The sequence below is a fragment of the Eleutherodactylus coqui genome, chromosome 5 (genome assembly GCF_035609145.1).
Source record: "Eleutherodactylus coqui strain aEleCoq1 chromosome 5, aEleCoq1.hap1, whole genome shotgun sequence".
Classification (NCBI taxonomy): Eukaryota; Metazoa; Chordata; class Amphibia; order Anura; family Eleutherodactylidae; genus Eleutherodactylus; species Eleutherodactylus coqui.
In genome coordinates, this window is record NC_089841.1 from 8,979,622 (window position 1) to 9,005,474 (window position 25,853).

The 25,853-nt window shown below is 48.8% G+C and overlaps 1 protein-coding gene across 1 annotated transcript; it reads left to right on the plus strand.

Annotated features, from left to right (window-relative positions):
* Window positions 1-1,381: 1,381 nt before the first annotated feature.
* CCL27 (C-C motif chemokine ligand 27) lies at window positions 1,382-25,853 on the plus strand. Its single transcript, XM_066602295.1, has 3 exons — window positions 1,382-1,559; window positions 6,438-6,564; window positions 23,271-25,853. The coding sequence occupies exons 1-3, from the start codon at window positions 1,436-1,438 to the stop codon at window positions 23,359-23,361; spliced, it is 342 nt and encodes a 113-aa protein (XP_066458392.1). The 5' UTR covers window positions 1,382-1,435; the 3' UTR covers window positions 23,362-25,853.

Consider the following 25,853-nt stretch of genomic DNA (forward strand, 5'->3'; position numbering starts at 1 on the left):
ACTATTGGAGCCACTATTACTACTAGGGCCACTATTACCACTGGGGCCACTAACAGGGTCACTATTACTATTGGGTGACTATTGGAGCCACTATTACTACTGGGACCACTATTACCACTGGGGCTACTAACAGGGTCACTATTACTATTGGTGCGACTATTAGAGTCACTATTACTACTGGGGCCACTATCACCACTGGGGCCACTAACAGGTTCACTATTACTATTGGGCGACTATTGGAGCCACTATTACTATTGGGAGACTATTGGAGCCACTATTACCACTGGGGCCACTAACAGGGTCACTATTACTATTGGGAGACTATTGGAGCCACTATTACCACTGGGGCCACTAACAGGGTCACTATTACTATTGGGTGACTATTGGAGACACTATTACCACTGGTGCCACTAACAGGGTCAATATTACTATTGGGCGACTATTGGAGCCACTATCACCACTGGGGCCACTAACAGAGTCACTATTACTATTGGTGCGACTATTAGAGCCACTATTACTACTGGGGCCACTATCACCACTAGGGCCACTAACAGGTTCACTATTACTATTGGGCGACTATTGGAGCCACTATTACTACTGGGGCCACTATCACCACTAGGGCCACTAACAGGGTCACTATTACTATTGGGCGACTATTGGAGCCACTATTACTACTGGGGCCACTATTACCACTGGGGCCATTACTACTATGAGGCGCCACTATGAGGGGCAAAATTAGTGTTGGGGCTAGTATGGGGGACACTGTAGACACAGGAACCACTATGCGGGACTCTATTACTACTAGGGCAATTAAGGGAAACACTTTCTACTGGGCCACTGCTAGGGGGCGCTAGTCAGAGAAGTCTTGGTGGTTCTGCTGTATTGGCACTTTCACTGCCTGTAAGCTGAGTGTTTTTTGTTTATTTTTGCTGAAGCAAACAATTAGGGGAATTGATTACCAAAAGTGATTAGAGGAAACAATTAGGCTAACGACGCGCGGGCGCGCCCGGTACCGCGCTCAGTAATGTGCGTTTTACCTGCAGATGCAATTTTTAGACAAAAACGCCTCACATCGCTTCTGTATGAGCCTCATGGCTGCGGTGCGTCACTCAATGCAGGTCAAACCCGCGTGAGATTAGCGCCCGTGGGAAACCGACCTTAGAGGAGAGAAGTTAAATTAGAGGAAACGATTAGAGGACTAATTGCGGCACCCGCTTAGATGACACCGCTAGGGGCGCGATTAGAGGACTAATTGCGGCACCCGCTTAGATGACAGCGCTAGGGGCACGATTAGAGGAAACGATGAGAGTACAGGAGAAGAAACAAGTAGCGGATACAATTCTAGGAAACAATTAGAAGAGCCGATCCCAGGGACGCCTCCGGAATATTACATGTAAGAACACCTGGAGGAGACGGGGAGGGTCCGCCGACATACATGGGAGGGACCCCGCAGCTGCTCCAGGATCACAGGAGCGGCTCCCTCCAGCAGACCATGGCCTCCCCGAGGGGCCTCGGCCTCCTGCTTCTCCTTCTGGTCTCCACCACCCTCACAAGTCAAGGTAGGAGACATGAGAGATCCTGAGGTCTGACTATATGGAGCGACGAGGAGTACCTGTCCAGGTGGGGGACACAATCCCACAATCACAGAGGAGGAGGAGGAGGAGGGGGAGGGGCACTGACTCTGGAGGCTAAAGACGTTTTGCGAAGAACGCATAAAAAACATGTAAGGAAATAGAAAGAGTCCGGCAGGTGAGAAGCCAGAAGGCTTAGAGGGGAGAGGAGGACCACACAACTCCAGAGGAGACCTCCACCACCGACATATCAGTGTGTGATGGGGGATTAGATTGTGAGCTCCTGGGGTCAGGGATGATGGGAGTGATACATTGTGTGATGGGGGATTAGATTGTGAGCTCCTGGGGTCAGGGATGATGGGAGTGATACATTGTGTGTGATGGGGAGATTAGATTGTGAGCTCCTGGGGTCAGGGATGATGGGAGTGATACATTGTGTGATGGGGGATTAGATTGTGAGCTCCTGGGGTCAGGGATGATGGGAGTGATACATTGTGTGTGATGGGGAGATTAGATTGTGAGCTCCTGGGGTCAGGGATGATGGGAGTGATACATTGTGTGTGATGAGGGGGATTAGATTGTGAGCTCCCGGGGTCAGGGATGATGGTAGTGATACATTGTGTGTGATGAGGGGGATTAGATTGTGAGCTCCTGGGGTCAGGGATGATGGGAGTGATATATTGTCTGTGATGGGGGGATTAGATTGTGAGCTCCTGGGGTCAGGGATGATGGGAGTGATACATTGTGTGTGATGAGGGGGATTAGATTGTGAGCTCCTGGGGTCAGGGATGATGGGAGTGATACATTGTGTGTGATGAGGGGGATTAGATTGTGAGCTCCTGGGGTCAGGGATGATGGGAGTGATACATTGTGTGATGGGGGATTAGATTGTGAGCTCCTGGGGTCAGGGATGATGGGAGTGATACATTGTGAGTGATGAGGGGGATTAGATTGTGAGCTCCTGGGGTCAGGGATGATGGGAGTGATACATTGTGTGATGGGGGAGATTAGATTGTGAGCTCCTGGGGTCAGGGATGATGGGAGTGATACATTGTGTGGGATGGGAGATTAGATTGTGAGCTCCTGGGGTCGAGGATGATGGGAGTGATACATTGTGTGATGGGGGATTAGATTGTGAGCTACTGGGGTCAGGGATGATAGGAGTAATACATTGTGTGTGATGGGGAGATTAGATTGTGAGCTCCTGGGGTCAGGGATGATGGCAGTGATACATTGTGTGTGATGGGGAGATTAGATTGTGAGCTCCTGGGGTCAGGATGATAGGAGTGATACATTGTGTGTGATGGGGAGATTAGATTGTGAGCTCCTGGGGTCAGGGATGATGGGAGTGCTACATTGTGTGTGATGGAGAGATTAGATTGTGAGCTCCTGGGGTCAGGGATGATGGGAGTGATACATTGTGTGTGATGGGGAGATTAGATTGTGAGCTCCCGGGGTCAGGGATGATGGGTGTGATACATTGTGTGTGATAGGGAGATTAGATTGTGAGCTCCTGGGGTCAGGGATGATGGGAGTGATACATTGTGTGTGATAGGGGATTAGATTGTGAGCTCCTGGGGTCGGGGATGATGGCAGTGATACATTGTGTGTGATGGGGAGATTAGATTGTGAGCTCCTGGGGTCAGGGATGATGGGAGTGATACATTGTGTGTGATGGTGGGATTAGATTGTGAGCTCCTGGGGTCGGGGATGATGGGAGTGATACATTGTGTGTGATGGGGGATTAGATTGTGAGCTCCTGGGGACAGGGATGAATTGAGTGATACATTGTATGTGATGGGGAGATTAGATTGTGAGCTCCTGGGGTCAGGGATGATGGGAGTGATACATTCTGTGTGATGGGGGGATTAGATTGTGAGCTCCTGGGGTCAGGGATGATGGCAGTGATACATTGTGTGTGATGGGGAGATTAGATTGTGAGCTCCTGGGGTCGGGGATGATGGGAGTGATACATTGTGTGTGATGGGGGGATTAGATTGTGAGCTCCTGGGGTCAGGGATGATGGCAGTGATACATTGTGTGTGATGGGGGATTAGATTGTGAGCTCCTGGGGTCAGGGATGATGGCAGTGATACATTGTATGTGATGGGGAGATTAGATTGTGAGCTCCTGGGGTCAGGGATGATGGGAGTGATACATTCTGTGTGATGGGGGGATTAGATTGTGAGCTCCTGGGGTCAGGGATGATGGCAGTGATACATTGTGTGTGATGGGAGATTAGATTGTGAGCTCCTGGGGTCAGGGATGATGGCAGTGATACATTGTGTGTGATGGGGAGATTAGATTGTGAGCTCCTTGGGTCAGGGATGATGGGAGTGATACACTGTGTGTGGTGGGGAGATTAGATTGTGAGCTCCTTGGGTCGGGGATGATGGGAGGGATACATTGTGTGTGATGGGGAGATTAGATTGTGAGCTCCTGGGGTCGGGGATGATGGGAGTGATACATTGTGTGTGATGGGGAGATTAGATTGTGAGCTCCTGGGGTCAGGGATGATGGGAGGGATACATTGTGTGATGGGGGATTAGATTGTGAGCTCCTGGGGTCATGGATGATGGGAGTGATACATTGTGTGTGATGGGGGGATTAGATTGTGAGCTCCTGGGGTCAGGGATGATGGGAGTGATACATTGTGTGTGATGGGGAGATTAGATTGTGAGCTCCTGGGGTCAGGGATGATGGCAGTGGTACATTGTGTGTAATGGGGAGATTAGATTGTGAGCTCCTGGGGTTAGGGATGATGGGAGTGATACATTGTGTGTGATGGGGGCATTAGATTGTGAGCTCCTGGGGTCAGGGATGATGGGTGTGATACATTGTGTGCTCTAGGGAGATTAGATTGTGAGCTCCTGGGGTCAGAGGATGATTGGAGTGATGCATTGTGTGTGATGGGGGGATTAGATTGTGAGCTCCTGTGGTCAGGGATGATGGGAGTGATACATTGTGTGTGATGGAGAGATTAGATTGTGAGCTCCTGGGGTCAGGGATGATGGGAGTGATACATTGTGTGTGATGGGGGCATTAGATTGTGAGCTCCTGGGGTCAGGGAGGATGGGAGTGATACATTGTGTGTGATGGGGAGATTAGTTTGTGAGCTCCTGGGGTCAGGGATGATGGGAGTGATACATTGTGTGTGATAGGGGGCATTAGATTGTGAGCTCCTGGGGTCAGGGAGGATGGGAGTGATACATTGTGTGTGATGGGGGGATTAGATTGTGAGCTCCTGGGGTCAGAGATGATAGGAGTGATACATTGTGTGTGATGGGGGGATTAGATTGTGAGCTCCTGGGGTCAGGGATGATGGCAGTGATACATTGTGTGTGATGGGGAGATTAGATTGTGAGCTCCTGGGGTCAGGGATGATGGGAGTGATACATTGTGTGATGGGGGGTTAGATTGTGAGCTCCTGGGGTCAGGGATGATGGCAGTGGTACATTGTGTGTGATGGGGAGATTAGATTGTGAGCTCCTGGGGTTAGGGATGATGGGAGTGATACATTGTGTGCTCTAGGGAGATTAGATTGTGAGCTCCTGGGGTCAGAGGATGATTGGAGTGATACATTGTGTGTGATGGGGGGATTATATTGTGAGCTCCTGTGGTCAGGGATGATGGGAGTGATACATTGTGTGTGATGGAGAGATTAGATTGTGAGCTCCTGGGGTCAGAGGATGATTGGAGTGATATATTGTGTGTGATGGGGGGATTAGATTGTGAGCTCCTGGGGTCAGGGATGATGGCAGTGATACATTGTGTGTGATGGGGGGATTAGATTGTGAGCTCCTGGGGTCAGGGATGATGGCAGTGATACATTGTGTGTGATGGGGAGATTAGATTGTGAGCTCCTGGGGTCAGGGATGATGGGAGTGATACATTGTATGTGATGGGGGGATTAGAATGTGAGCTCCTGGGGTCAGGGATGATGGCAGTGATACATTGTGTGATGGGGGGATTAGATTGTGAGCTCCTTGGGTCGGGGATGATGGGTGTGATACATTGTGTGATAGGGAGATTAGATTGTGAGCTCCTGGGGTCAGGGATGATGGGAGTGATACATTGTGTGTGATGGGGGATTAGATTGTGAGCTCCTGGGGTCAGGGATGATGGGAGTGATACATTGTGTGTGATGGGGAGATTAGATTGTAAGCTCCTGGGGTCAGAGATGATAGGAGTGATACATTGTGTGTGATGGGGAGATTAGATTGTAAGCTCCTGGGGTCAGAGATGATAGGAGTGATACATTGTGTGTGATGGGGAGATTAGATTGTGAGCTCCTGGGGTCAGGGATGATGGGAGTGATACATTGTGTGTGATGGGGAGATTAGATTGTGAGCTCCTGGGGTCAGAGGATGATGGGAGTGATGCATTGTGTGTGGAAATGCTGGAGGGTCTAACGAGGCCACTGTAGTCCGAGGGCTCCATGTGGCTGCGATTGTTTCCAGCTTGTAACAACGGAAAGGCTTTCAGAACAGGAAAAGGGACACCCAGCGTGTGATGTGGATGAGCACTAAGGTGCGCCCTCAGCGGATCTGTCACCAGGTTTATGAAGATGGACTCAGAACTCTGAGTCATGGTGGCGGACCGTGATGGCGTCTCCCCGCCCACAGTGTGCGAAACTGACAGTTCTCTCCCTATATACAGAAGGGGAAAAAGCGACGGGCCTACATGATGCGGGCGGGGAGACGCTGGCCCGGCCACCTCCATGACTCGGAGCTCTGAGCCCATCTTCATGACCCTAATGACTGAACCCCTTTTATTGACCCCTCCCCACAGTGTCCTGCAGTGTTTGCTCCGTCTCTGGTGTACAACCATAAGTGGTCAGTGACCAACCCTTAATATCCTCCCCAGGTCTTCCATCCTCCTCCGCCTCCTGCTGCACCCAGCTGGCTAAGCGCATCCCGAAGAACCTGCTGCCACGAGTGACCAAGGTGCGGCTCCAGAAGAAGGACGGGATCTGCAGCTTGCAGGCCATTGTGTGAGTGTCCGGGGAGCGTTCCCACTGATCTCGTAGTCCACCCTGAAGGTAGATGATGTGTGGGTCACGGGTGAGGCGGGCAGCCCTCAAAATCCTGGATGGCTGGGCGGCAGCGTGGATCTGTTGTGGGTGACGGTGCGACGCAGGTTCAGGATGGCGCAGCAGCTGACCGACAGAGATGGATATTGTTTATAATAATCCACTTTCACTGCGGGATCCGGTATATATTTTCGCTTGGCAGGACGGCGCGGCGCCCGAACGTTGCAGATACTTTAACCAGCATTCCATGATAACAAAATGTCTCACCTCTGAGGCACTCCCAGCTTTCTGGTTACTCCTTCAAACTAGTTCTGTCTGTCAGAGTCCATAAGGTCGGTCAAGGTGCGCAAACTCCGTCGCTGTAGGCGGCCTCACATATCTGACGGCTTTCGATGTTCCGGATCCATTTCACCATCCTCTATTTCGAGGCCGGTTGTTTGCACGGCAAGCTGTAGCTTTTATTTGCACCATTTTGGGGTATATGGGACTTTTTTGATCACGATTATTGTGGTTTTTGCAATTCAATGTAACAAAAAAAGCGTTTGGGCCGTTTTTTAAAATTTTCTTTTTTTATAGCATTTGTCATGAGGGACATTGAGGGTGTGCAATACATTGTATGAGCCGTTACGGATACAGTGATATCGAACATATTTTTTGTTTTCCCTTTTTTTTTCTTTTCACATTGTTATGTCCCTGCAGGGGACTTGAACCTGCTATGTATGATCTTTCTGATAATACACTTCAATACTTCTGTACTGCAATGCATTATCAGTAATCATCGCAATCATAGGCCATGGCAGACCCGGACGTCCTTCATTGGTGTCCGGTTGCCATGCAATCCATTGGCCCTCTGTGATTACATAAGACCAATGACAGCACAGAAGGCGTGCCCTCTCTCTGTGAACCCTGTGCACTCTGCATTGATTGTGGTATGTAAGGGGTTAAGTGCAGGGAACAGTGTTCTCATCAGTCCCCGCTGTTGCAGCAGGAGGCTGGCTGTCAGTCAGAGCCGGCTTCCACTGCCGAAGGCGCAAGTTTACATTCAGAGCCTGCGCAAACCATATGTCGTAACTATACAACATTTCTCCTTAACCCCCTTCTTCCTCCCATGATGTAGATCTATGTCATGGGGCACAAAGGGTTAAAAAAAAATAGCTTTTACTATGTTAGCTCTTGATCAGCAAATAAATGAGGATTTCTAATCTGCATTGTGGGGAATATATCCTGCGAAGTCATGCTGGCGGAACAAGAATATTGCAGCTCACTCTCCATGGTCAGCGGATCGTAGTGGAGCGCAGCAGGTCACTCTGGAGCCACCCACATAGACAAAAAGCAGAGGGAGGAGAGGAGGAGCGCGTCCGATGTGCGGTAAAACACAAAGGGGCAGATGGGATGAAGCATCAATAAAATACGTAAATCTCCGAAGTCGGTCTGCACAGAGTAAGAGGATACGATTGGCCGCTGAGGACAGGCTACGATTGGCCGCTGAGGACAGGCTACGATTGGCCGCTGAGGACAGGATGCGATTGGCCGCTGAGGACAGGATGCGATTGGCCGCTGAGGACAGGATGCGATTGGCCGCTGAGGACAGGATGCGATTGGCCGCTGAGGACAGGATGCGATTGGCCGCTGAGGACAGGATGCGATTGGCCGCTGAGGACAGGATGCGATTGGCCGCTGAGGACAGGATACGATTGGCCGCTGAGGACAGGATACGATTTGGTTTGTAGTGAGGCCGATGCAGCAGCTGGAAATGTTAAGTGCGCTGATGCGTAAAATACATTGAGAGGAATAGAAGAGCATAACTGGCGGTAAAAGCCGCGCACATTGGATGTATAGGCAAGGGTGGTGTGATGATCCCAAGGTCCCTCCATGTATAGAAAGTCTGATTGATAGTAAAGCTTATGCAGTGGCGGAGTCCCCGTGGAGCAGGAGTCCCCGTGGAGCAGGAGAACCAAGGATCGAAAGGCTCCACGCGCCTCACTGCTGCATCCTGACTGCTTGTAGAATGATAAGCACTCACTGATGCCGACTGATACCGCAATCTGTGGCTCCTCCCCCGGACTCATGCCTGATCAAAAATTTGCGCCTTTGTGCAACCCGCCTGTCACTTTTCTAAAAGTGGTTGAGGCTTATTAAAACGTGGCCATGGCCTGCTTTGACCCCGAGGTATTGGGAAGGGGATGGGGGGAGAAGTGGTGAATTTGATGCCACAATTCTGGCGCGAGGGAGTTCATAATTTTAGCTCAGCCCAGGTTTTGGACCAAAAATGTACATTCTTGCTGTTTTTCGTTGTGTCCGCCATTTTTTTTTTGGAATGAGCCGGGCTCAGCGGGCGAATCTGCTATAACATTTATGTCTGGTGAAGATGTGAGAGTCTGGCGCACGGGACGGCCAGAGGTGCGAAGAATTTATTAAGAAGCTTCATAAGCTCGACGGGTGCAGGAGACCCCAATTTACTGTCCTTTACACCAGAAACGAAGGTATCCTGGGAGTCTAGGTCACTCCGCTGACAAGGAGGACCAACCGCTGTCCAGGGCTCTGCTGGTTGCTACAATGTATCCGTCTGCAGTCCGGGCCGCTGACACTGGATACAATTGTATCACTTCTCAACTGAGAGCAGGACTAGCAGCGTCACTGCCTCTGAATAGAAACATGACAGCCAGCAGAGATCTTGAAAATGACAAGGAGTATAACCACAAAGTATATCTGAAAGTCATAGAACTTTTTTATTACACACAGATTAAGCTTAATTTTTATAAAACCGGCAGCCCACCCCGAGGCGCCGCTCCTGCGTCATCTACGCCAGAAATGCAGAAATCCAGCTTTATTTGGTCACATGTTAAAGCAGTTCATCCTGCGCCATTTACACATCTTGAGCCCTAAAAAGGGATTGTTCGAGTCATGTGAAGGCATTCTAGAGGGTCCCCCATTGTGTAAAGTAACAAGGCAGCTGACAATCTGTATATAGTGCCAACATATTGCGTAGCGCTTTACAAATTGAGAAAAACAGAAAAAAATAGGTCCCAACATCCAGTAATAAATTATCTATATTTGATGGGCGACCTGTACAGTGACTGGCTCAGGCTGGGGGTATTGGTGTAGTGACTGGCTCAGGCTGGGGGCATTGGTGTAGTGACTGGCTCAGGCTGGGGGCATCGGTGTAGTGACTGGCTCAGACTGGGGGCATTGGTGTAGTGACTGGCTCAGGCTGGGGGCATTGGTGCAGTGACTGGCTCAGGCTGGGGGCATTGGTGCAGTGACTGGCTCAGGCTGGGGGCATTGGTGTAGTGACTGGCTAAGGCTGGGGGCATTGGTGTAGTGACTGACTCAGGCTGGGGGCATTGGTGTAGTGACTGACTCAGGCTGGGGGCATTGGTGTAGTGACTGGCTCAGACTGGGGGTATCGGTGTAGTGACTGGCTCAGACTGGGGGTATCGGTGTAGTGACTGGCTCAGACTGGGGGTATCGGTGTAGTGACTGGCTCAGACTGGTGTATCGGTGTAGTGACTGGCTCAGACTGTGGGCATTGGTGTAGTGACTGGCTCAGGCTGGGGGCATTGGTGTAGTGACTGGCTCAGACTGGGGGCATTGGTGTAGTGACTGGCTCAGGCTGGGGGTATTGGTGTAGTGACTGGCTCAGACTGGGGGCATTGGTGTAGTGACTGGCTCAGGCTGGGGGTATTGGTGTAGTGACTGGCTCAGACTGGGGGCATTGGTGTAGTGACTGGCTCAGACTGGGGGCATTGGTGTAGTGACTGACTCAGACTGGGGGCATTGGTGTAGTGACTGGCTCAGACTGGGGGCATTGGTGTAGTGACTGGCTCAGGCTGGGGGCATTGGTGTAGTGACTGGCTCAGACTGGGGGCATTGGTGTAGTGATTGGCTTAGGCTGGGGGCATTGGTGTAGTGACTGGCTCAGACTGGGGGCATTGGTGTAGTGACTGGCTCAGACTGGGGGCATTGGTGTAGTGACTGGCTCAGACTGGGGGCATTGGTGTAGTGACTGGCTCAGGCTGGGGGCATTGGTGTAGTGACTGGCTCAGACTGGGGGCATTGGTGTAGTGACTGGCTCAGACTGGGGGCATTGGTGTAGTGACTGGCTCAGGCTGGGGGCATTGGTGTAGTGACTGGCTCAGGCTGGGGGCATTGGTGTAGTGACTGGCTCAGGCTGGGGGCATTGGTGTAGTGACTGGCTCAGGCTGGGGGCATTGGTGTAGTGACTGACTCAGGTTGGGGGCATCGATGTAGTGACTGACTCAGGCTGGGGGCATCGGTGTAGTGACTGGCTCAGGCTGGTGGCATCGGTGTAGTGACTGGCTCAGGCTGGTGGCATCGGTGTAGTGACCGGCTCAGGCTGGGGGCATTGGTGTAGTGACTGGCTCAGGCTGGGGGCATTGGTGTAGTGACTGGCTCAGGCTGGGGGTATCCGTGTAGTGACTGTCTCAGACTGGGGGCATCCGTGTTGTTACTAGTACAGGCTTGAGGCATCGGCGTAGTGACTGGCATAGGCTGGAGGCATCAGCGTAGTGATTGGCTCAGGCTGGAAGCATCGGCGTAGTGACTGGCATAGGCTGGAGGCATCGGCGCTGTGACTGGCTTAGGCTGGAGGCATCGGCGCTGTGACTGGCTCAGGGGGGAGGCATCGGCGTAGTGACTGGCACAGGGTAGATGCATTGTGTAGGGACCTGGCAAGGGGATGAGCCTGGCTGCTGCATTCAGGATGGGTTGGAGGGGTGAAGCCCAATCAGTAGTCAGTTGTAGTAATCAAGCTGAGAACAGATAAAGCTGACCATAAAGGTTTTTTCTGTCTCCGCAGTGGGGTAATTAATGGCGGATGTCTTTGACGAGCATGTGACTGATTATGGGAAGTGAAGCCGGTACTCCCCTCTCCCCGCTCGTCCGCTGCCGCCTCTGGGTGTATTGTTGTTTACAGGCTGCCTGTGACGTCCCGTAAACCTGTTGTTGCAGCCAATCACAGCGCACAGGGATAATCTCGGAGCTCCGTCATTGGCTGCAGCGCCTTGTTTGGACATGCTTCAGGCTGACCGCAGCCTCTACAGGTGACATCAGCAGGGGGACCCGGCGGCCGGTGCGGGGAACGAGCGGGGAGTATCAGCTGTTGTGTTATTGTACACTGCAGGGGACCCCTTTCATAACTCAGAGAACCCCTTTAATGGTTCTTGCTATGAGTAAGACCTGGAAAGTTTTGAAACATGTGAGCTGATTAGGATGCCCTTTTTTACTAAGGTGATTTATAGGGGTATCCTGGGACTTGACTGATGACCTGTCCTCGGGATAACTCATCAATAGTTGATCAATGGGAGCCCACCACTCAGATCCCCACCGAACAGCAGTGACTGCAGCGGGTCGGATGTCCTATTTGCTGGTCAGTGCCGTGTAATAGCCAATGGGAATGCAGCCTCCTATTACACTTCCAGCTCCTCGTTGCAGTCACGGCTGGCTATTACACTTCTGCTGCTGACCATCGATGATGACATCTAACCCAATGCCCTGACAGCGGACTGAACATTCGGCTGATTGCTGGGGATCCTGAGTGGTGATCCCCTCTGGATCAACTATGGACCTATCAGGAGGACAGCTCATCAGTAGTTAAAGTCCTGGAATACCACTTTAACCTACAAACGTTGGGTATAGTGTGGTCAGTAGAGCAAAATGTGGTTGTTCCCAGTAGGAGAAACCAAGTAATCTTGTAGATGTGATAGCTTTTAATGGATAACAAAACTACATGATGTTACAGCAAGCTTTCCAACATACACAGAGGAAGAACCCCACGTGGGTTGGAAAGCTCGCTGTAACATCATGTAGCCATTAAAAGGTATCAATCACTTTCCCCCCTTTAACCCGTGATGATAAAAGCTGCAGGTTTTCTGCTCCTGGCTGATTTCTCTCCTTCTCTTCCACCTGTGACGCCGCCTGCTGCCGCTGGGTTTCTCCGCCGCACACCTTCATTCGGATCGCGGGCATGTGAGTTTGGCTCAGTGAGTTGAATTTCAGCTTTCTGGATGTAATTTATACTGATGTCAGTCAGTGCAGCCAACGCTCCTTCCCCTTTAAGGCATCGACAAGTCGCAGAATGTTCTCCTCACGTGGATCATTCAGAGATGTGGATTGTGGATGATTGATGATGATGATGATGATGATGGTCGCTGCATCCAAGTATCAGAAGATTTCATCAGAATCCATAAAACTTAATTAACGCCTCATATATCTGTTCATGATCAGACCGAGCCAACTGCTCCGGGGGGCACAGGTGGTGCTGAGAGCCGACGCACCCGCCCCGGTACCTATGGCATCATGTACAACAGAAGACGTGGGCCGAGGTCGGGCGACCCCTTATAGATTGTACAACAGGAAGGGAGCTACATGTACAGTCGGGCTTACAGGACATGTCATCTCTGCCCCATAAATTACATTATGGAGATCCGGGGAGCTTCTTTTTACTCACCGATTTCCCCCATTGTAATGCTGTCGCCCCAAGAAATCAGCGCCCCCACACAGCCGGATGAAAGGAGTGACGATGTGAGCGCACAGGGGCACGGCGCTGGACCGGGAGACTCGGTGAGCATACACAGCAGCTCCCGGCCTCTTGGCTCCTCCACCTTTCAGCCCTATAACGTGGTTTACGGGTCTCATAGGTGATGAGCGGGCTGCTTTAAAGGGGTTTTCTGAGACCACAATAGTGAGGGGGGCAGTATTGGAGGGGTCACCATTACTAGTGGGGTACCACAGGGGGCAGTACTAGAGGGGTCACCATTACTAGTGGGGTACCACAGGGGGCAGTAATGGAAGGGTCACCGTTACTAGTGGAGTACCACAGGGGGCAGTACTGGAGGGGTCACCATTACTAGTGGGGTACCACAGGGGGAAGTAATGGAAGGGTCACCGTTACTAGTGTGGTACCAAAGGGGGCAGTACTAGAGGGGTCACCATTACTAGTGGGGTACCACAGGGGGAAGTAATGGAAGGGTCACCATTACTAGTGGGGTACCACAGGGGGCAGTAATGGAAGGGTCACCATTAGTAGTGGGGTACCACAGGGGGAAGTAATGGAAGGGTCACCATTACTAGTGGGGTACCACAGGGGACAGTAATGGAAGGTTCACCGTTACTAGTGGAGTACCACAGGGGGCAGTACTGGAGGGGTCACCGTTACTAGTGGGGTACCACAGGGGACAGTAATGGAAGGTTCACCGTTACTAGTGGAGTACCACAGGGGGCAGTACTGGAGGGGTCACTGTTACTAGTGGGGTACCACAGGGGGCAGTACTGGAGGGGTCACCATTACTAGTGTGGTACCACAGGGGGCAGTACTAGAGGGGTCACCATTACTAGTGGGGTACCACAGGGGGAAGTAATGGAAGGGTCACTGTTACTAGTGGGGTACCACAGGGGGCAGTAATGGAAGGGTCACCGTTACTAGTGGGGTACCACAGGGGACAGTAATGGAGGGGTCACCATTACTAGTGGGGTACCACAGGGGGCAGTAAAGGAAGGTTCACCGTTACTAGGGGGGTACCACAGGGGACAGTAATGGAGGGGTCACCGTTACTAGTGTGGTACCAAAGGGGGCAGTACTAGAGGGGTCACCATTACTAGTGGGGTACCAAAGGGGGCAGTACTGGAGGGGTCACCGTTACTAGTGGGGTACCACAGGGGGCTGTATTGGAGGGGTCACCGTTACTAGTGGGGTACCACAGGGGGCAGTACTGGAGGGGTCACCGTTACTAGTGGGGTACTATAGGGGGCAGTACTGGAGTGGTCACCATTACTAGTGGGGTACCACAGGGGGCAGTACTAGAGGGGTCACCATTACTAGTGGGGTACTATAGGGGGCAGTACTGGAGTGGTCACCGTTACTAGTGGGGTATCACAGGGGGCAGTACTAGAGGGGTCACCATTACTAGTGGGGTACTATAGGGGGCAGTACTGGAGTTTTCACCGTTACTAGTGGGGTACCACAGGGGGCAGTACTAGAGGGGTCACCATTACTAGTGGGGTACTATAGGGGGCAGTACTGGAGGGGACTCATTGCATTTTCTATTGCTACCATTTTGGAGTTCACGTGACTTTTTAAGTACTTTTTATTACATTTTTTCTTGGAGAAGGGGGGGGGGGGGGAGAACAAAAAGCACAATTCGGGTGCTGTGCTTTTTTGATAAAAATTGTGACATTTTTCTAGTCCAGACTTTTCAGATGGTCCAATAACCATTATGGGTTTATTCACCCGAGCTCTGCGGCCCCCTTTAACCATCGGTGCAGTGGGTTCCTGAGCGCCGCGGACCCTCACCACGCAAACATTGATGACCTATCCTAGAACAGATCAGTGGTAACGGAGTCCCAGAAAAACTGCAACAAGGATGATCTGGTGATGTTATTCTTCGGGTCGGTGCCGTTACTATGATGCCAAACGAAGGGCTTATTCAGACGACTGTATGTCAGCTGGGTTTTCACGCTGAGCCGATATACGGTGCCCTTGTCTGCAGGGGGGAGGATGGAAGAGCTGGGAGGGGTGGGACGTGGGTGGGGCTAGGTGCCGCCACTTAGCCCCGCCTCTCCTATTGCAAATTGTGGCAAGGGGTGGAGAGGGGGTGGGAGCTCAGTTCCTGCTCCTGGCTCTTCCATCCTCTCCCCTCTGTAGATTAGGACACCGTATATCGGCTCAGCATGAAGACCCAGCCTATATACGCTCGTCTGAATAAGCCCTAAGATAGATTTTTTTTTTTTGCTGTATTACTTATATTTTTTTTCATTATTTTCTGCCGCCATCTTCTGCGCACAATGGCTTTTGTATTTTTCCGTCCACACAGTTGTGCGCGGGCTCATGTTTTGCGGGACGTCCTGCGGTTTGCGTTGTATCATATTGGAATAAATCCGACTTTTTGATCGTTTTTTATTGCATTGTTTCTGGAAGACAGGGTGACCAAAAAAATCCACAATTCTGGCGTTCTTTATTTTTTTTTCCGGACGCCGTTCACCATACGGGTAAATAACGCATTACTTTACGGACGCGGCGATACCAAATATGTCTTAGAAATTAGATTCTTTTATTGTAAATTTGGCAAAAGGTGTTTTTTTTTTTTTTAAACTTTTATTACTTTTTTTTTTTTTCAACAACTGGTAAAATGTTATTGTTCTTATTTTTACAACCTGCGGCGCTTCGATGGCCCCGGCAGTACGATGTGATGCCATAGAATGAAATCCCCCATCGCTCGGGGCGTTTAAATGAGTAATAGCTGAGCAGAGCTGTTACTGCTGGGTGTGGGCTGTAATAAATAGCTGGCGCCCGCACTGCATGATGGGAGGTCACCCCATGATCTCTCTTCACACATACCCTGACCCTGCAGGATGTAGCTGTACATCCTTTAGCAGGAAGGGGTTAAAGAAGTTCTCCAAAATTAAAATCACATGACCGCTTTATGCCAGAAGCAGTGCCTCCTTGCCCACAGGTTGTGTCTGGTACTGCAGCCAAGCTCTAAATGACTGGGGTTGTAGTACCGCACACAACCTGTAGATGGGTGAGGCACTGTATCTGAGAGCAGCTGCCTTGTTTTTATTAGCCTTGTTCAGCCCCTTCAGGCCGGGCGCTCACAAACGGATTTGAATTGTGGATTCCACGATCGCTGAACGCGCAGAAGATCCGCTGTAAAACCGGGCATGGAAAGACATGTATTTTTTTTCCCTTCACGCTTACGGAGAAGAATTGCGCATTCCATGAGTGGAAGAAAAATTGCAGCGTGCTCTATTGTAATGCGGACGGTCTCAGTATATGTATATGTATAGAGGGATCGACAGACAGACAGACAGACAGATAGATATGAGAGAGAGAGAGAGAGAGAGAGAGAGAGAGAGAGAGAGAGAGAGAGGGGGGGAGAGAGATAGATAGATAGATAGGAGATAGATAGATAGAAAGATAGATAGGAGATAGATAGATAGATAGGAGATAGATAGATAGGAGATAGATAGGAGATAGATAGGAGATAGATAGGAGATAGATAGATAGATAGATAGATAGATAGATAGATAGGAGATAGATAGATAGGAGATAGATAGGAGATAGATAGATAGATATGAGATAGATAGATAGAGAGATAGAGAGATAGATAGATAGATAGGAGATAGATAGATTGATAGGAGATAGATAGATTGATAGGAGATAGATAGATTGATAGGAGATAGATAGATTGATAGGAGATAGATAGATTGATAGGAGATAGATAGATTGATAGGAGATAGATAGATAGATAGATAGATAGGAGATAGATAGATAGATAGATAGATAGATAGATAGATAGGAGATAGATAGATAGGAGATAGATAGATATGAGAGAGAGAAATAGATAGATATGAGAGAGAGAAATAGATAGATATGAGAGATATAGAGAGATAGATGGATAGATATTAGATATATAGATATGAGAGAGATAGATAGATAGATAGATAGATATGAGATACATAGATAGATAGATATGAGAGATATAGAGAGATAGATAGATATGAGAGAGAGAGAGAGATAGATGGATATGAGATAGATAGATATGAGATGCATAGATAGATGGATATGAGATAGATAGATAGATAGATAGGAGATAGATAGATAGATAGATAGGAGATAGAGAGATAGATAGAGAGATAGATAGAGAGATAGATAGGAGATAGATAGGAGATAGATAGGAGATAGATAGGAGATAGATAGATAGATAGGAGATAGATGAGAGATAGATAGGAGATAGATAGGAGATAGATAGGAGATAGATAGATAGATAGATAGGAGATGGATAGGAGATAGATAGATAGATAGATGGATAGGAGATAGATAGATGGATAGGAGATGGATAGGAGATGGATAGGAGATGGATAGGAGATGGATAGGAGATGGATAGGAGATGGATAGGAGATAGATAGAGAGATAGATAGAGAGATAGATAGGAGATAGATAGAGAGAGAGATAGATAGGAGATAGATAGAGAGAGAGATAGAGAGATATGAGATAGATAGAGAGAGATAGATATGAGAGAGAGATAGATAGATAGATATGAGAGAGAGAGATAGATAGATATGAGAGATATAGAGAGATAGATGGATAGATATTAGATATATAGATATGAGAGAGATAGATAGATGGATAGATAGATAGATATGAGAGATATAGAGAGATAGATAGATAGATATGAGAGAGAGAGAGAGAGAGAGAGAGAGAGAGATGGATATGAGATAGATAGATATGAGATACATAGATAGATGGATATGAGATAGATAGATAAATAGATAGGAGATAGATATGAGATACATAGATAGATGGATATGAGAGAGATAGATAGATAGATAGATAGATAGGAGATAGATAGATAGGAGATAGATATGAGATAGATAGATAGGAGATAGATAGATAGGAGATAGATAGGAGATAGATAGATAGATAGATAGGAGATAGATAGATAGATAGATAGATAGGAGATAGATAGATAGATAGGAGATAGATAGATAGATAGACAGATAGGAGATAGATAGATAGATAGACAGATAGGAGATAGATAGATAGATAGACAGATAGGAGATAGATAGATAGATAGATGGATAGGAGATGGATAGGAGATGGATAGGAGATAGATAGGAGATAGATAGATAGATAGATAGATAGATAGGAGATAGATAGATAGATAGGAGATAGATAGATAGATAGATAGGAGATAGATAGATAGATAGGAGATAGATAGAGAGAGAGAGAGAGAGATATGAGAGAGAGAGATAGATAGAGAGAGAGATAGAGAGATATGAGATAGAGAGAAAGAGAGCGATAGATAGATATGAGAGATATAGAGAGATAGATGGATAGATATTAGATATATAGATATGAGAGAGATAGATAGATATGAGAGAGAGATAGATGGATAGATAGATATGGGAGAGAGATAGAGAGGATAGAGAGATAGGATAGATAGATAGGAGATAGATAGATATGAGAGAGATAGGAGATAGATGGATATGAGATAGATAGATATGAGATACATAGATGGATATGAGATAGATAGATAGATGATATATAGATAGATGGATAGATAGGAGATAGATAGATAGATGCAAGCGACTAACATTGCGTGTGAGCGGCAAAAAGGCTCGCAACTAGATAGGAGAATAGATAGAAATCCGGGATGCCGGCTGGAGGAGAGGGAGATAAGCTGTGCGTCCGAGTACATCTGCGTGGAAAACCGCAGGCATCCCAGGTGGAGCGCGACTGCCAAGACTTCAACATGGTCCATAATTCCCCAAGTTGTGTTCTGACCCGCGACTGGTATTGGTTGTGTCTGCTGGGGCTCCTCCTGCCCAGAGATGGGCTCTCCTATTTCATAGGGGGAGCATACGGAGGTGCAGCCCGCGGGCCCTGGAGTCTGAGGGGCCCAGATGTACGATGTAAACCAATGAAAAGTCACACAGGTCCACTGCTGCGTGTGCGCAGGTGAAAAGTGGGACTCTGCGGCTCTTGGGGCGCTGCCGCCATGGCTGGCTTTGCAGCTATTTTGGAAAACTGCACAAAACCCCCCAGAAAAACGCGCCTCCTGAGCGCCGCCCGAAGCGAATAGTTGTGTAATACAATGGAAACGGCGCCATTGTTTGTATAGGAAACATAAATTATTCATAGGCGGTTCAGAACTTGTGCACATTCCATGTTTATGGGCTGCGAGCCAGACGAAGGTGGGCGGACCCCAACCTGTCAGGATAGGCGAGAAAAGACGGGAAACAATGGCGGTATTGTATCCCATCCAGCAGCGGGGTCTTGGTGCTCCTCAGTAATCTTCATGATGTCAGACGTCTTCTCTCTGGAGCTTAGTGCTGGGGGCCCTTGCAGCAGCACAGACACCAGGAAACCAGGGGCCACCACCCCTTTAAGTGTTCCTGTGAATTTATTTTATTTATTCATGTACAATAAACAGAATCCCTGATGGAGTACTTAGGCCACATGGTTTTATATAAAGAGATGAGTAAATCTGTATACAGTGAGCTCCCCCTAGTGGTGGCTGTATATATAGAATATAGGGAGCTGCCCTTTCTGGTGGCTGTATATATCTGTATGTAGTGAGCTCCCCCCAGTGGTGGCTGCATATATCTGTATGTAGTGAGCTCCCCCCAGTGGTGGCTGCATATATCTGTATGTAGTGAGCTCCCCCCAGTGGTTGCTGCATATATCTGTATGCAGTGAGCTCCCACTAGTGATGGCTGTATATATCTGTATATAGTGAGCTCCTCCTAGTGGTGGTTGTATATATCTATAAGTAGTGAGCTCCCCATAGTGGTGGATGTATATATCTGTATGTATTGATCTCCTCCTACTGATGGCTGTATATATCTGTATGTAGTGAGCGCCTTCTATTGGTGGCCTTATATATCTGTATGTAGTGAGTGCCTCCTAGTGGTGGCCTTGTATATCTGTATGTAGTGGGCGCCTTCTAGTGGTGGCTGTATATATCTGTATGTAGTGAGCTCCCCCTAGTGGTGGCTGTATATATCTGGATGTAGTAAGCTCCTCCTTGTGGTGGCTGTATATATGTGTATGTAGCGAGCTCCCCCCAGTGGTGGCTGCATATATCTGTATGTAGTGAGCTCCTCCTTATGGTGGCTGTATATATCTGTATGTAGTGAGCTCCCCCTAGTGGTGGCTGTATATATCTGTATGCTGTATATATCTGTATGTAGTGAGCTCCCCCTAGTGTTGGCTGTATATATCTGTATGTAGTGAGCTCCTCCTTATAGTGGCTGTATATATCTGTATGTAGTGAGCTCCCCCTAGTGGTGGCTGTATATATCTGTATGTAGTGAGCTCCCCCTAGTGGTGGCTGTATATATCTGTATGTAGTGAGCTCCCCGTAGTGGTGGCTGTATATATCTGTATGTAGTGAGCTCCTCCTAGTGGTGGCTGTATATATCTGTATGTAGTGAGCTCCCCCTAGTGGTGGCTGTATATATCTGTATGTAGTGAGCTCCCCCTAGTGGTGGCTGTATATATCTGTATGTAGTGAGCTCCTCCTTATGGTGGCTGTATATATCTGTATGTAGTGAGCTCCCCCTAGTGGTGGCTGTATATATCTGTATGCTGTATATATCTGTATGTAGTGAGCTCCCCCTAGTGGTGGCTGTATATATCTGTATGTAGTAAGCTCCTCCTTGTGGCGGCTGTATATATGTGTATGTAGTGAGCTCCCCCCAGTGGTGGCTGTATATATCTGTATGTAGTGAGCTCCCCCTAGTGGTGGCTGTATATATCTGTATGTAGTGAGCTCCCCCTAGTGGTGGCTGTATATATCTGTATGTAGTGAGCTCCCACTAGTGATGGCTGTATATATCTGTATATAGTGAGCTCTCCCTAGTGGTGGCTGTATATATCTGTATGTAATGAGCTCCTCCTAGTGGTGGCTGTATATATCTGTATGTAGTGATCTCCTCCTAGTAGTGGCTGTATATATCTGTATGTGGTGAGCTCCTCCTAGTGGTGGCTGTATATATCTGTATGCAGTGAGCTCCTCTAGTGGTGGCTGTATATATCTGTATGGAGTGAGCTCCTCCTAGTGGTGGCTGTATATATCTGTATGCAGTGAGCTCCTGCTAGTGGTGGCTGTATATATCTGTATGTAGTGAGCGCCTCCTAGTGGTGGCTGTATATATCTGTATGTAGTGAGCTCCTCCTAGTGGTGGCTGTATATATCTGTATGCAGTGAGCTCCTCTAGTGGTGGCTGTATATATCTGTATGGAGTGAGCTCCTCCTAGTGGTGGCTGTATATATCTGTATGTAGTGAGCTCCTCCTAGTGGTGGCTGTATATATCTGTATGCAGTGAGCTCCTCTAGTGGTGGCTGTATATATCTGTATGGAGTGAGCTCCTCCTAGTGGTGGCTGCATATATCTGTATGCAGTGAGCTCCTGCTAGTGGTGGCTGTATATATCTGTATGTAGTGAGCGCCTCCTAGTGGTGGCTGTATATATCTGTATGTAGTGAGCTCCCCCTAGTGGTGGCTGTATATATCTGTATGTAGTGAGCTCCCACTAGTGATGGCTGTACATATCTGTATGTAGTGAGCTCCCACTAGTGATGGCTGTATATATCTGTATATAGTGAGCTCTCCCTAGTGGTGGCTGTATATATCTGTATGTAATGAGCTCCTCCTAGTGGTGGCTGTATATATCTGTATGTAGTGATCTCCTCCTAGTAGTGGCTGTATATATCTGTATGTGGTGAGCTCCTCCTAGTGGTGGCTGTATATATCTGTATGCAGTGAGCTCCTCTAGTGGTGGCTGTATATATCTGTATGGAGTGAGCTCCTCCTAGTGGTGGCTGTATATATCTGTATGCAGTGAGCTCCTGCTAGTGGTGGCTGTATATATCTGTATGTAGTGAGCGCCTCCTAGTGGTGGCTGTATATATCTGTATGTAGTGAGCTCCTCCTAGTGGTGGCTGTATATATCTGTATGCAGTGAGCTCCTCTAGTGGTGGCTGTATATATCTGTATGGAGTGAGCTCCTCCTAGTGGTGGCTGTATATATCTGTATGTAGTGAGCTCCTCCTAGTGGTGGCTGTATATATCTGTATGCAGTGAGCTCCTCTAGTGGTGGCTGTATATATCTGTATGGAGTGAGCTCCTCCTAGTGGTGGCTGCATATATCTGTATGCAGTGAGCTCCTGCTAGTGGTGGCTGTATATATCTGTATGTAGTGAGCGCCTCCTAGTGGTGGCTGTATATATCTGTATGTAGTGAGCTCCTCCTAGTGGTGGCTGTATATATCTGTATATAGTGAGCTCCCCCACTGGTGGCTGTATATATCTGTATGTAGTGAGCGCCCCCTAGTGGTGGATGTATATATCTGTATGTAGTGAGCTCCCACTAGTGATGGCTGTATATATCTGTATATAGTGAGCTCCTTCTAGTGGTGGATGTATCTATCTGTATACAGGAGCTCCCCCTAGTGGTGGCTGTATATATCTGTATGTAAAGAGCTCCCCCTAGCGGCGGCTGTATATATCTGTATGTAGTGAGCTCCCCCTAGTGGTGGCTGTATATATCTGTATATAGTGAGCTCTCCCTAGTGGTGGATGTATCTATCTGTATGTACTGAGCTCCCCCTAGTGGTGGATGTATATATCTATATGTAGTGAGCTCTTCCTAGTGGTGGCTGTGTATATCTGTATGTAGTGAGCTCCCCCTAGTGGTGGCTGTATATATGTGTATGCAGTGAGCTCCTGCTAGTGGTGGATGTATCTATCTGTATACAGGAGCTCCCCCTAGTGGTGGCTGTATATATCTGTATATAGTGAGCTCTCCCTAGTGGTGGCTGTATATATCTGTATATAGTGAGCTCTCCCTAGTGGTGGATGTATCTATCTGTATGTACTGAGCTCCCCCTAGTGGTGGATGTATATATCTATATGTAGTGAGCTCTTCCTAGTGGTGGCTGTGTATATCTGTATGTAGTGAGCTCCCCCTAGTGGTGGCTGTATATATATGTATGTAGTGAGCTCCCCCTAGTGGTGGCCGCATGTATCTGTATGTAGTGAGCTCCCGTAGTGATGAGTTTATAAACCCTCATTTAGACCCCATCCTGTATGTTCACCCCTTCCTTTATAAACACCGCTGTTCTTTCATGTTCTTCGCTCTTAGGCTCCATGTTGAGAACCATCTGAAATGTATGGACCCCAAAAACCGCTTCCTGCAGCAGTGGGTGAAGAGGCACCATCCAAATCCGCAGTGAGGTGCCTGATGTCGAGGGCTCGGCTCTTCATCTCCTATTGCCTAGGTTTACCTCCATGGTGGTGGTTCCATAGATGGGCATGTTTTGGGGGTCCGGCCCACCATCATCCCTGGACCTCCCATCTCCTGCGGTGGCGTTGTTACGTTGTACACTGACCGCCATGAAGCACAAGTTTCGAAAACACCTTGGAAGATGGAGAATCCTCCTGCCAGCACAATGTAGGGTGGAGATGGACTGAGGGGTCACATACATTAAAGGGCCAAGAGGCGTCCCTGCCCTATTGGGGCTACCTAGTCCTACGTAACCCCTCTGTCAAGCTTAAAGGAGATGCCTGTCCAATCATTTTTTATTAGAGGGACAGATTTTGCATAAAGAAAACAAAAGCCCTGATGCCGCGCCCCTGCTGATGCTGCGCCCCTGCCGATGCCGCGCCCCTGCCGATGCCGCGCCCCTGCCGATGACGCGCCCCTGCCGATGACGCGCCCCTGCCGATGACGCGCCCCTGCCGATGACGCGCCCCTGCCGATGACGCGCCCCTGCCGATGACGCGCCCCTGCCGATGACGCGCCCCTGCTGATAACCCGCCCCTGCTGATAACCCGCCCCTGCTGATGACGTGCCGATTCAATGTGCCCGGCAAAGGCACGGGGCTTTTAAGGAATCTGGCACAACTAGCATAAAAAACAAATGTGCGCCAAAGTCTGTTAGGAAATTGTAGGACGATATAGCAAAACTTACCAAAGGGCGGGCCATAAAGGAGGTTTTCGGGTTTTATTAGGTTCTAGAACTTTCTGACAGACTTTGTGAAGCCAAATACATCAGAAATCAGGCGCAATTTGTGAAGAAAGCCGCAGCTGCTCTTCTCCGGACTTCTGTGTCTCGGGTGTCTTTGATAATTCTCTTAAGAGTGCAGAGAAAAGGCGTGCGGCGTTGTGGAAAGTGGCGTGATGCAAAGGAAAATGTGTAACTTCAGGCCGCCGCGAGAAAATCGTGGTCCGTGGTCCGTGCGATAGCGCTGTGTTTTCTCGCAGCAATACTGTTTGTTTTTTAGCGCTACAAAGTAGCAAGTGGTGCTACAAAGTCACGCAACTTTGTAGCACCACGTGGATTTTTTTTTTTGGGGGGGGGTGCTTGAAATATAAGCCCTACCCCGATAATAAGCCCTACGTGCTGTGGCTTCTTTGCAGTCCCAGTCTTCCTGCAGGCGGGGATTTCAATCTCCAATCTAGGAAGGGCTGGCAGAAGACTGAAGAGAAGCTGCGCGCCGGAGAGGCGATGGACTTGTTTCTGCAGGCAGGCCTCAGTTTACGGCTTTTGCGGTAGGATTCTCTACTGTAAAAGTTGCATCACACGAAAACCGCATTTTCACGTAAAGCAGCCGTCAGACACAAGGCCCGCGAGCCAGAACCGGCCTGCCCCCTCAGTCTATGACAGCCGGGCCCCAATACATTTACCCAGCATGCAGCAGCAGTCCATTTACGCACCAAAGGTCCCCATAGAAGTCAATAGAGGGTGCGCGAATATGTAAGGAGATGCGTGACACACTGCGGGATTCCGCTGGAAAGACAATACATCCGGAACTAATTAACCATCTCAATCAGCGCATCTGCTGGGGGCAGAAAAGTAAAATACGCCGATACACGTACGAAAAAGCCTCATTCGTGGTGGAAAAAAAGGTGCGCTAATGTGTGCAGGATTGCGCTTGTGCCCGTGTGACGCCGTCCTCAGTCTGATGTGGCCCTCAGTGAAAATCAGTGCCACTCCGGCTGTAAAGTGTCATAAGATGCGCCAAATGTGCCATCCAGCTTGAGCCCCCGTCACTAATGTGGCGCAGCTCTCCGTTAGACAGCATTAGTAAATCCCTCCGCCTGTGTTCTTTTAGATTGTTCACCGTTTTCAAGGATCTGCTGGCTGTCAGTGAATGTGAACACTCGTTTCCATTCCGAGGCAGTAACTCTGCACACGGCCAGCCGAGGAGTGGATACAATTGTATCAGTGTAGACAATGCTCTGTGACTGCAGACTGACACATTGTAGCAAACCTACAGAGATCTGTGGAGATGGGATCCAGCTATCAGCACAACCAGCTGTGTACTCATTTACTGCCTGAGTGCAAACAAGAGCTTTCTCATTCACTGACAGCAAGCAGAGATCTTGAACCTGGTGAGGAATTGAAACGCAAAGTATATTAGAAAGTTCTAGAACTTCTCATTCTCAAATTTCAAATCATTACAGAAGCGGAAAACGTTCCTCCTCGATCGCTCCTCTGGTTATGGGAGTCCAGCGGTGCCTGTCACTTTAAGAGCTCGCATCCCAATAGTAAGATATCAGAGCGCTGGTACAATCCCAGTAATGGGGTCCTGTGAACATTTACGAGGGTCCTCCTGCTGTGCTGTAGAGTGTAAGCTCTTGTGGCAGTAGCTGTTTTTTGTACATTACCAGAATCTTCTATATAAAAGCACAAGCCAAGAATAAATCTGTAGATGAGCACTGA

Coding starts and splice junctions, on each gene's coding strand:
- CCL27 (XM_066602295.1), top strand. CDS start 1,436: ATGGGAGGGACCCCGCAGCTGCTCCAGGATCACAGGAGCGGCTCCCTC. Junction 1,560..6,437: donor CACCACCCTCACAAGTCAAG/GTAGGAGACATG, acceptor TATCCTCCCCAG/GTCTTCCATCCTCCTCCGCC. Junction 6,565..23,270: donor TGCAGCTTGCAGGCCATTGT/GTGAGTGTCCGG, acceptor CTTCGCTCTTAG/GCTCCATGTTGAGAACCATC.